Below are 12,407 nucleotides of genomic sequence, written 5' to 3'. Positions count from 1 at the left end.
CTGAGCCAGGGGCCAGGGGAAGACCCACCACAGCAGAGACCTCTCCTTGCTATGTGCTGGGCCCGTACGAAATATTTTCCAAAATGCCTGGTCTCCGTAGTCCTCACCGCTTGATGGATGAGGAAATGGCATCTCAGAGCAAGGGTAGCTATCTCGCCTGGTAACGTAGAGTCTAGACAGGAACCAGGATTGTCTGCCTTGGGGGCTCACGCTTTGATCCACTGAGGTCCCAGGCACAGCTAGGTGACATCTTCTGTGCCACAGGGGCACTTTTTGCCTGGCTGGCTGCCCGATTCTCAATAGTGTTTCTGAAAGGAGCAGCTCTTTGAAATGACTTCTAAACAGGTGAGAGGCTGGCGGCATGTCCTTCCCCGTCACTTCTAATTCAGACGAACAGGCATGGGGTGTTTGGGGAAGCCCAGAAGCCAAGCCCTCTGTTTCCAGGGGCCTTGTTTGACTCTTAGACACTCATGCACGCGTATAAGCCTGAGGGCACACAGTCGCTGTAAGGAGGTCTTTTGGAGATGTGCTTTAAGAGAGAAGGATCTTTCATTAGCATAACAAGAGTTTACATTGAAATAGGTGCTCCAGAGAGCTCTCGTAAGCTGTTTGTTCTTTCAAGTAGGCTGAAAGTCCCCAGCAGCTCTCTAGAGCCTGCTTGGCTGGCCTTAAGCCTCTCGTCCAGGAGCCTGCTCCAGACAGGGCTGTGGGGTTCCCAAAGCTGGCAACTTCTCTCCCCAGTCCTGGGAGCATTCTGCACATCACAGCCATGGGCTTTGATTCAGGGAATGTGAACAGAGGGCCCTCATGGGAGCCTGGGCCTGGCCCAGCTTTTCCCTCCTGCAGCAGTTGTCCTATCTGGGGTGGCCACCTCTCTCTCTCTGGGGTTCCCTTCACTCCATCAAGCAGGACTGATTGGCTTACAGAGGTTCTGTGCCTGCTGGGCATCTTGACCTCTCTGGCTCCCCAACTGGCCTCTGGGCAGACTGATGCCAGATTTGTACTCACTTTGCCTGAAGAAGAAGTTGGGGCCAAGAGGGGACTGATAACCAGAGGTCAAAGGTTAAGAGGGGTTAAGCCTTCACCCTAGAAGGTCACCCATTAGCCCTAAGACAAGTATCTCACAGGTATTTTCCTGAAACCTAGAGCAGAGGTAGGCCTGCAGGGAATGTCCATCCACTTACTAAGGAAAAACCATCCTCCTGATGGATGGTTCCATACCCCAGTTTCTTGTTATTAACATCTGTCTCTGATTTTGTGAAAGTCACTGCCTCTTGGGACCTCCATTTCCCCATCTTTCCAATAAGGAGCTTGGACTTGATTGACAGTCAATGGCAGGTAGTTTATTGTGTTGGTCAGTTAGAGGCCTTAAATATATTTCTGTTCTTGGACAGTGAGAAGAAGTTCAACTGGACTAGACAGAAGGGAAGAAAGATGGTTTGCCCTGACCGGGACTCCTGAGAGGGGCTGTAACATCTTTTTCCTGTGGATCTTGGTGATCAGGGCAGACCTGGCTGGTCTGTGACGGAGCAATGAGTGGGGTGAGCCCCAAACTGAGGCTCAGCCCTTCCCCTCTGCCCACCTTCCTTTCTCCTCCCCCAGAGGCTGCAGTGCCTTGATGGCTTTGATTCAGAGGGGCCTGATTCATCAAGCCTGATCAAAGCTCTAGGGGGCTGGTTTGTCCTGAGTGTAATGTGGAGTTCCCTCCAGTGGGAATAGGTGGGATATTCTTCCCCCACTTGCCTCTAAACAGTCAGGGGTAGTGCCAAGGTGTGCCATTCAGGATGGTTGTGGCCTCTCTGTATCTGCCTGCTGTGTAGCCCAGAGGTGCAAGCCTTAGGCATAATGGACACATCAAGCACTGTGCGTGGCTGTACAAACACCACAACCGAGGGCGTGCCTTTGATGAGCATCGTTGGAGCAAGACCTGGTGGAGAAGGAAATTGAGGGTGATGCATTACTCAGGCTGTCCTTTCCCCTCGCAGGGAGCTCTCTGTTCCCATTCAGAAGAGTGCTCTGGCCCCCTCTCCAGGGTGCTTGGGTCAAGGTCACAGCTTCTCTAGGACTGCCTTTTCCCATCTTGGTGGCTCTGGGGTCAGCTGGCCTGAGCAAAAGACACTGGATGTTGACACAGGATTAACCAAGGACCCGTTGAAGCTTCATAGCATGGCTCTGAAGTCAGGAGGAATGACCATCAGTCCCAGGCTCCATTTCCGGCTGTGAAACTAGGCAGGTTCCTATCCTTGCTTCTCTGCGGGCTCTCCATCTACACATTGGGATAATAATGAAGTGTCAATGAGAGCACTCAGTGCAGTGTCTGCAAATGAGAAGTACTCAATAAACGGCAAGTGCCGTACAAACAATAAGGGTAAGAGAGGATGCAATGTTAAATGAGTATGATGTTCAAAGGTCTTGGAAAAGTCTCTGCTACAGCTTTCCAGCCTCAGGGGATAAGTGTCCTAATGGTGAATAGAAATAATTGCTGACATTTGTGGAGTGGTTAGTCCAACACAAGTGCCGCTCGTTTACACTGTTTGTAGTGTTTGATCCTATCAACAGCCCCGTGGAGGAGAGCTGCTGCTATCCCCATTTTACAAATGACCCCACTGAGGCTTGGAGGTGGGGCTGGGTTTGAGCCAGATCTTGGACACAGCGCCCTAGACTTACTCTGATCTTGGGCCCTGGGCATGGTGTTCCACAAGGGTAGAAGGGTGCCTACTTTCTTCTGTGTAGAAAGGCGTAGGAGCTGAAGCAAGGCCTGTGTCTCCAGGAAAAAGAACTGGAGAGATGTGAAAATCAAAGATTTTAAAGGCAGGAGGAGTTGTTGATCGGATGGCCTGGTTCCTGGCTGCATAGCTGGCCACGGCACAGAGAGGGTCCCAGGACTTGGCCGGGCCCAGTGCACAAACCAGAGAAAGTAGATCCAGTGTCTGGGTGGAGCGGCCTCCCTGATGGGCTTTTGAGACTCAGTGGGTGGGGGTGGAGCCCACACTGTTCTCTTTCCCAGCAGGGATAGATGTGTTAGTCAGGGACAGATGGCAGTCCCCTGAAAGGCAAATGAAATGAGTCCCCTGCCTCATTGAAAGGAGGAGGGTCACACTGGGAGCAAAACTCACGAAGAGATACTTCCCTCCTGGGCATTTCTATCACCGGGGGCCTTGCCCAGTGCTCCTAGAACAGGTCGGGGCCCCAGTAAAGGTGGCACTGCCAGGACGGAGAGTACAAAGGGCTGGGGCTGGCAGAGCTATCTTACTCTGGGTGTCCTTATACAAGCCCTCTGTCAATGTCTCAACAGTAAAATGAAGGTGACGCCTGTGCCCACCTGAGGTAGCCTTAGCTCCAGGAGCATGCACCTGGCATCACCCAGCCCAGGGCTAGGGAATTCTGGCCCACTTCTCTCTTCTATTCACCACCCACTGAGCTTTTCAGGAACATCTTACCATTATTATACTGAGGCCCAGAAAGGGGAAGAGAGTTTTCTTACTATTATTCTTGACCATGGGAATATCCAAGGGCTCTAGACCTTAAATCAGGAGCTTTAAGGAAGTGAGTTTGGGGAGGGGTCTCTCTCTCTCTCTCTCTCTCTGTGTGTGTGTGTTTGCCTTGGAGGGCCTAATAACGTAGAGAAGGGATGGATGACACTGTATTTAGGTGATGATGCTGGGCACTGGGGTGGTCCTGAGCCTACAGGCTAAAAGAAAAAAAAAAAATCTCCAATTAGCTCTGTGAGCTACTGAAAGCTGTCCCTAGAGTCAGTGCTCTGAAGCCAGCACAGTCTCCCCAGTCCTCCAACAGTCCAGTGGTGGTCTTCTCAGGCATTATCTCTGAGAAACCCATTTCTTCCTTGAGCCCTGGACCCCTGCAGACTTGCCTCTCTGCACCCTCTTCTCCTCCCATTGTCCCATCATCTCCAAGAGCAGAAATTGGGTGGAAGAAAGGACCACCAGCCCTTCCCAGGCTGGCTTTTGACAGGATGAGTGACCAGACAAGTCCCAGCACTGCTTCATATTCCAGGGTCTCCAGCTGCACTAAAGGGGGCTGGAGGAAATGGTGACTGAGGGCCCTGTCAGTCTGCCTGAGAGGATGGGGCTGGGGCAAAGTGCAAGGTGGTGGTGGGGGAACCCAAAGGACCAGTCACAGAGTAAACAGGGACATATCAGCTTTGGACTACATGTCCCTGGCTCCCAGGTGGAGTTACAAGAAAACCTTTAAGCCTTTAAAAAATCTTCGTGAACACCACCTCGAATCATATTAAAGATTAAAAAAAAAAAGTCTCCAAATCCCACATTAAATTTGATTTATTAGAACTATAGAAGCTAGTGGATTTACACTTGACTAATTAACAATGTTGTGTTACAGACATTTACTTAAATGTTTGTTGATTTTAATTTTGCTGGTTTTTTGGTTTGTTTGTTTAGAGTCAGTAATTTTTCTTTTTTTTCAAGGCTCAAACATTTCCTTAGGCCAAAGAAAAAGCCCCGGGGGCTTTGTGCTTATGTTTTGTGGGGTTGTGGCTGTGGGGGTGGTGGTTGTGGCTGTGGGTAGGTTGGGTGGGAGACGGTTTGTCCTCCTCTGCCAGATTGTGTGGGCGGCGTCGCCTAGGGACGGTGGGATGGGGCTTCCACCCGGCTGAGGGCAGGAGCGCCTTCTTGGATCGCAAGGGAGGCTAGGCCATAGCTGCCCCCTTCCCTCCCCCAGGCCGGAGAGGAGGCCGCCAAGGGCTCTCCAATTGGAGAGCCTTTCATCTCTTTGTTTTGACAGTGATTAACCCGTCCTAGCGCACTCCGAGCGTGGCTCCAGGCAGCGCGGGGGAAGGGGGGGAAGCGGAGGGCAGGGCCGGGAAGGGAGGGAGGGGGGCTCTGGGCTTTGTCGCTTTCAGGGAACTCTGCTGCCATAGCAATGAGGCTTTCTAAGGCCTGACTTTGATTTCGATTCCATTAATGAGCCTGTCTGCTCAGTCTCGCGAGTGGAGAAGGCGTTCCGTCGTCCCCAGCTTTGCCCTGCGCCCCTCGCACTTGGGGAGGGCAGGACGCAGCAGGGCCAGGATCGCAGGGCGTGCGGGTGCAGAGGGTTGAGGAGGCGGGAACTTAATTTCAGGCGCACACCACCCTCCCCCTTGTCGCCAAAGGTGGGCTCCTCGCCTCGCGCGCCGGCTCCCCTGGGAGCCTCTTCCTCTCCCCGGGCATCGGACTGGAGGGAGGCCAGCGGCCCAGCCCTAGACCGGCGGAGAGAGTCCGGGGCACCTGCCGGTCGTTCCACCTCTGCATGCATTTCACACTTTCTATCCTGTTAGTCGTCCGCACTCCTAGGCCGATGCTCCCCTCTCCCCCCGTTTTTAATGTCATGTGAATTTAATCTAGTTAGACGATTTTCTGCTTAAAATTGCATTGTTAACAGCAATTGTTTAAAAGCGGGCCGAGAACTAGCGCGCCCAATCTTTGAACCGGACGGGTTTTGCATGCCTCGGCTCCGAGGCCGTGGCGCGCTGCACAAAATCCGCCCGCGCGCAGCGGAGCGGGGAGGAGGAGGGAGACACAAAACAGTCCTTGGTCTTTCTCGCCACTGAGCCTTCAGGGCCGTTTCCCCAAGCGCAAACAGATGCAAATGTCTAGCAAACGTTGCACAAAGCTATTCAGGGAGAGGCGGCCTCTTCGGGCCTCAATAGCTCTTTAAACCCAGTCCAATTGCCCCCAAGTAGAGGTAAAGGGTCTGCACGCATTTTTCGGCTGGAAGGGGGGCGGAGGAGGCGAGGGCCTTCGGAAGCAGGGACTTAGGCATGCTGTGGTCCAGTGGTTTGTGCCATCGATCCCAGCGGCAGCGCGCGGAAGACCGACAGGAAGATGCGGTGGCTCTGGGGACGCCGCGCCTTGGCCCGGCGGGGACGTTGGTGCCACCGAAGCTGGTGCCGACGGAATGCGCGTCCAGAGAGGTCGCGGTCCTTTTCAGGCCCACAAGGCCGCGCTAAATCGCGACACACATGATAGCATGAAAGGGCGCATTCAGGCCGTACGAGAACAAAGTAGGATCACACTCCTCGGAGGGGACTAGTAAGCTTTTAACTAATACCCACTAAGGCGTCCTTGGTGTGCTCCGCGCCGCAGGGAGAGTGCGCATGCACCCTGCTGGCTTCTTGTGGGACTCTGACTCTGTCCTTTAGCGTCCCTCTGAGATCCCGGGGCAGCCACTGAGCGTAGGGCCAGGCGTTTCCTTCCAACCTCACTAGCACAGGAGCCTGGGGCCTGCAGGCGCAGTCTTTAACGCGCCACAAACTCACGTGGGCCTCGCGACTCCGAGGCTCGGCACTTTCTGACACTTCAGAAGACTGTGTCGGGACCTCTAGAGCCTAGGTCGGTGGAGGACAAAGCGCCAGCAAAAGACGCCAGCGTAGGCGCGGACTCAGCCGCCGGTCCCCAGCTGTGGCCAAGAGGCGGCCACCTCCAGATAAGGGTCTGGCCCTTCTTTCCAGTTGACCGCATGCATCATGGCGCGCTGGGCAGCAGAGCCAGAGCAGGGACAGGTGCTGGGAGCCGGGAATGTCCCCTTCCATCTTCTCTCTCTTCCCCGCGCTGTCATCTACTTCCATGCCACCCACATTTGCTAAGGCCCCTGAGGGTCCTGCTCTCACCGAACTTCCGTCCTGGTGGTCTCGGGGACAAAAATCAAACTATACATTAGGTATAGCCCCAGAAATCCATCAACCCTTCCTTCATACTTAAGCAAGAGTCGCTTTAATCCACTTGCTGGGAGTAGTGAAGGAACCAAGGAGCGGGCATGTTGGGCTTCAGGGGCGAGTCTGGAGGTGTATAATCTGTAGGCGGCTCTGATCCCGCTGAGTCCCTAAACTTCATTTTGAGGTCAGGCGCCATGTTTCACTCCTCACAGGATGTGGCCCGTGGGAGGTGTTCTCCGGTGTCACTGGGATAAGTTGAGTTGTGTGAGGGCGCTTTGGGTAGGGAAGTCTCCCAAGAGCCCAGCGGTGATTGACTTTGAATCTGGTGTTCTAGGGAAGGAGAAGCCTTCCCTTGACGGAACTCCCGTCCCCAGTACCCCCTTCCCCCCGCTCCCAGCCTCCCTTTCCCCACTGTGGTATCACTGCCACTTATTTGCAGTGTCAGCCCTGGGCTGTCTTTTTCGGGGCTGCATCTAGCACAGACCCTGGCACGGAAGGAAGTAAAAAACCTAGGTCCAGACGTGGTCCAACCGCTCCTCTGTTTGAGCTCGAGTTTCTAGTGTAGCCACATCCAGGCTCAGAGTTGCTGTCACTTGCCAAACAGTAGCAGATTCACTTATTTGCACTGTCAGCCCTGGGCTGTCTTTTTCGGGGCTGCATCTAGCACAGACCCTGGCACGGAAGGAAGTAAAAAACCTAGCTCCAGACGTGGTCCAACCGCTCCTCTGTTTGAGCTAGAGTTTCTAGTGTAGCCACATCCAGGCTCAGAGTTGCTGTCACTTGCCAAACAGTAGCAGATGTACGGTACAGCAGGGGAGAGGGTCAGGATTCAAAACAGTGGCAGTTCATTCCAGAGCCCAGGTTCTATTATGAGTTTGTCACAAACGGAGCTTCTTTCTTCTCTAACCCCACCCCCACGCGCAGCCCTGGAGACCATTTCTCCGGGCTGGGGGGACGCAGCCTGCGTCCCAAGAGGCGCGTCTCTGTCGCCTCAGGCAGGTGCAGGGCCGGGCAGGCGCGTGGGGCGGGGCGGGGGCGTTATCTCCCGACCGATGGCAGCCCGCACATCTGTTTATCTCTGAAGCCGCGCTGGATTGGATTTCTCGATGTTTATCTGCCTCAGAGGAGCAGTGCTCTGGGGCTGCGGAGAGCGCAGCTGTGTGGGCCGGGCAGTGATTGACAGTTCGGGAGCTGGGCCTCCCGCCCCTCCTTGGTCTGGGTGGGGGCCGCTGGGCTGCCCACCGCCCACCCAAAGGCCTTCCCCTCATTAGGGACCACTTACCTGGGCCAGAGAGATGACAATGTTGACTTAGTACCGCGTACTTAGTGGGGGTAGCGGGCAGGCAAAGGGGGGAAGTGACTAGTGAAAAGATGGATGAATCCTAATAAATCCATTTCCGAACTTGTCAGGGAGGCAGTCTAGGGGAACGGAGGGAAGGCCCTCACCCTCGGAAGTGCCTTCTGCTACCAAGAATGCCTGGGGCCAGGAGGGAAGCCTGGCTCCCCAAAGAGGTGCTGGAAGAGGGGACTGTGAGGCCACAAGTAGGGTCACCACAGGAGCCTATCTATGTCAGAGGAAACAAGATGAACATTTGTCTGCCTTCCTTGGCCATACCCCCTACCCAAACCAAGTCACCTCCCCATGTTCTTTTCTGTCATTGCAGTTTGCACTTAGGTACCCACTCACCTGGTGTGGTTATGTGATTGATGAACCTCATTCCTGAGGGCATGGGTGGAGTCAGTGTTGAGGCCCCTGAAACAATGCACAGCATGAAGTATGTTTTTGGGAAACACTAGTTGCTGGGTGGGACTATGAGCCCTTTGAGGAGGGAGGCTGAGCTATGGTGTTGTGACTGTTGTTTAAAAGGCACCTAGGACCAGGAGAGAAGATATTTGGGCTTTGATCTTTTTTCATGTTGGGCTCCCCGTTGGTGCTTGTAGGACCTGATTTATTACTTGAATGTCAGCACATACTGGTGACTTTAATTCCCTGTGCCCAGAAGCTGCATTATAGATACGACGTGTCCCTCCAAAGTTTTTGTCCAATGCCTTCATTCACCCACTACCTGGTTCCCCATTTTCACTTTCCATCCCTCTTCAAGGGGGATTACTGGGTGCCCTTTGTGCTCCTGATATTCGGGACTGATAAGCACATCTGCAGTGGCCTTTGCAGTGGTAGTCTGGGGTCTGTAGTGACAGGAGACAGGACACTCAGGAGCAGCTTGGGCAGTGCACACTCTATTTATGCCACTTGCTAAGGACTCAAAGTCTACAAAGAGAGCACTGGCTACTCTTATGTACATGTTGGCCTAGCTGTGTGGATGACCCTGTATCTTCAGTGATGAGATACAGGTGCCTGGATTTATCACTTCACTCAGACTATCTCTAGCTAGCTAGTGGCGATAACCTGGAAATAAATTGAAGTGTTGTTTTGATGGGCAAATAGATGCTGGGTGGTCCCATAGGGGGCAAATGTTCACCTCCCCTGGCAGAATGGCTGCAGACTCTCTGTTTGGGCTGGAGAGCCAGTAGGTTGTTCCAGAGTCCCAAGAAGTTCAGACCCCAGAAGTGGAGATAGGACTGGTGTGGGCAGCCTCAAGTATCCTTCTAGCCCTGCACTGGAATAACATCTAATGGCAGGTGGGGAGGGGGAGGTCCCTAACTGCTATCAAGTTAGTTTCCTCACTTTCCATGCTGCCCTGTGGAGTTATGAACCTTTATCAAATAGAAACCACAGCTTTCATGGAGAGCCACCAGAAACAAAATCCAGGTTCATACAACGAGAGACAAGACAGCGCACAACTATAGAATATATTCTGCTGAGTGTTTATTTATCTTTCCTGTAAGCTGGCTGGGACCTCTGTGAGGAGACTAAAGGGGCAGGGAAGGCCTGACAGTGCCCTATTTCTTGCTGGTGAATCCTAGTCAGGCTGTTATAAAATGACTCTTTTGAGAAATGACTAGTTTTAGCAGATTCAAGCTTCAAGTTATGGAATCTCTTTCCCTTTGGGGAGTTAGAGTGATTCCTGCTAACAGTCTCCATGATTGTTAGCATCCACCAAGACGGAGGCCAGAGTAGGCTAGAGGACCTGCTTTCGAGATGGCTCACTCACATGGTTGGCCAGTTAGTGCTGGCTGTTGGTGGGAGCCTCAGTTCCCCACTTTGTGGATCTCTTCATTGGGCTGCTTGAGTGTCCTCCAGACATGGCACCTGGCTGCCCCCAAAGCCGATATTCCAACAAGGACAAGGCAAAAGCTGTGATGTCTTTTCTGACCTAGCCTGGGAAGTCATACACCATCATTTCTGTAAAGGCTTTTGGTCAGCCCTATTTGGTGTGGGAGGGCATGGATACCAGGACATACACAAGGGCCTGAGTACCAGGAGGTGAGGATGACTAGGGACATCTTGGAGACTAGCTACCACACCTTCCAATAGGGAATATATTTTCTTATTCACTGTAGTTATTATTCATCATCTTTTTTTCTCCACTAGCTTTTTGTCTTTCTTTGTTTGCCAAGTGCCCAGAATAATGCCTGTCACATAGAAGACACTCAATAGATATTTATTAAATTGCATTAATTCAAAAGGAATGATTTTCCCAGGGCCTGAAGGGTGTGGAAGAACTGGTAACCAGTGCCCTTGACTTGTGTTTGTAAACCAAAGAGTCCACTGCCACTCACTATAACTATTCGGCATGCCCAGTGTTTACTATGCTGGCTTTTTTTTAAAGGTCCACCTGTATTTGAAGGAAGCAAGTAAGAAAGAGTTATAGGAACATGATTCTGTTCTTCCACTCCAAAGGAAACAAAATATAAGGAAGCTTCTTTATCTTTCTATGCTTTAGTTTCTTCTTCTGAAAGATGGAATATTGCTGGCCACTTCCTAAGCTGTTTTTTAAGGATTAAATGAGATATTGAATATAGAGCACGTCTCATACAATAATCTCATACATATACAATTTTTTTTTTTTTTGGTCTTTTTTCCGTCTCGCTCAGCCAGTGAGCGGGAACCGGTCTGTATGTGGGATCCGAACCCTCGGCGGGAGCGCCGCCGCACTTCCCAAGCGGCGCACTAGTGCAGTGCGCCACCGGGCCGGCCCCATACATATACAATTTTTCATATTTCAAAAAATATGTTATAAGATTCTATCTTAGGGGTGATTGAATCCTGAAACAGGCTGTGAGAGAGGTGGAGAAACCCTCTCTGGAGCTTCTAAGACTGCCTGGATAATGGAAGTCTGCTGTTAACCCCCGTGCTGAGGTTCCTGCAGACGTGGATGACGGGAAGCATCCTGAGCACCATCCGTCCAAGAATCTTCCTGGAAAAGTTGAAGAAGTTGTGGAGTCCATTTGCTAACTCAAGTTATCAAAGGGTAACTTGGTCATATCAAAGGATAACTTTGACATCATCCTAGGTGCAGGTCCTGGGCTTGCAGAGATGATGGAAGCGCAGTCTCTGACCTCAGGGAGCTCACAGTCTCTAGTCAGGACAGGCAGGAAGGTAGGCTGATGATTTGGGTACAGAGTGGTCAGTGCACTGATAGAGACAAGTCCCTGGAGCTTGGAGAGACAGGATTCAGAGAGGATAAAGGAGGTGACATACACTGAGCTTTGGGGGTTGAGTAGGAGTTGAAAGTGTAAAGGTTAATGGGGCCGGCCCGGTGGCGCACTGCTACAGTGCGCCTCTTGAGAGTGCGGCTGTGCTCCTGCCATAAAGGAGGTGACATACACTGAGCTTTGGGGGTTGAGTAGGAGTTGAAAGTGTAAAGGTTAAGAAGCAGGGAAGATGTGTCCCCACAGAGAAAACAGCCTTGGCAAAAGCCTGAAGTTATAGAAAGCATGATATGGGGAGATGGGGGGGTAGAGGGGGCTGTATGGAGGCCATAAAGACAGATGAGGCTGGAGAGGCAGAAGAGATAAGCAGTCTGGAATTTTATGCTGAAGGATTTTTATGCTAAAACCATGAAAGATTTGAATAGAGTGAGGTTGTAAGACCTGTGTTTTAAAATCCACTGTGGCCTTCTGGAGGTCAGGCCAGAACGAATGGGTAAGACCTGAGGTGGAGACATGAGGTGTGAGCAACCCAAGGGTAGAAATCAAGGATTGCAGAATTCCATTGGGCATGACCCAGGGACTCTCTCAGTCTTATGTGGAAGGAGAGTGTGAGGTCCCTTCCCTGGTGGTGTGCCCCAGCCACTGCCATGGGAGTAAGGCCTTGGGGGAGCCACACTACTCTGCGATAGTAGAAACAAGGGGAGTAGGGAATTGGTCTGATGATTTTGTACCTGCTTTCTTCTATTGGCAGGGAGGGGACTCATTTTAGAAGAGAGTTTCACTGCCCCTCTTTTATCTTTTCTCCCGTTTGAAATGATATTGAAGCCTTTACAATGACCCTTTACTTAACTCCCAGCATTTATTTTATGCCTGGCTCAGTGTACAACTGGGATAAAGACGGTGTCTGCTTGATTCATTTCCCCTGGAGACCACAGCCAGGGACCCACCAACCTTTGCTTCCTCTACAACCCATAGTTCAGGGTCTAGCTCTTTCAGCGGGGCCAGTAAGTAGATCATGTTGGCAAACGAATTCAAGCGCTATTGTCCGACCCTTCCTGCATAGAAGGTGCATGTACACACACACGCACACTTACATATACGTGTACACACATGTGCATGCCGCTTTCCCCATTCCCGACCCAGAACTATCTTCCAGCATAGGATTATCAAATCAGTCTCCTCT

At 52.0% G+C, this 12,407-nt stretch overlaps 1 protein-coding gene across 1 annotated transcript in view; it reads right to left on the bottom strand.

Annotated features, from left to right (window-relative positions):
* TIFAB (TRAF-interacting protein with forkhead-associated domain, family member B) overlaps nt 1–6,483 on the bottom strand; it is a 56,442-nt gene extending 49,959 nt beyond the window's left edge. Inside the window, 3 exon segments of the mRNA XM_008585385.1 lie at nt 5,867–5,961; nt 6,275–6,343; nt 6,436–6,483. Coding sequence (XP_008583607.1) covers nt 5,867–5,961; nt 6,275–6,343; nt 6,436–6,483 — 212 coding nt within the window.
* Between the last annotated feature and the right edge of the window lie 5,924 nt (nt 6,484–12,407).

Source organism: Galeopterus variegatus, unplaced genomic scaffold (genome assembly GCF_000696425.1).
Source record: "Galeopterus variegatus unplaced genomic scaffold, G_variegatus-3.0.2 Scaffold3548, whole genome shotgun sequence".
Taxonomy (NCBI): domain Eukaryota; kingdom Metazoa; phylum Chordata; class Mammalia; order Dermoptera; family Cynocephalidae; genus Galeopterus; species Galeopterus variegatus.
Note: the sequence above shows the minus strand (reverse complement) of the source record. Positions and strands in the feature narration are given on the sequence as shown.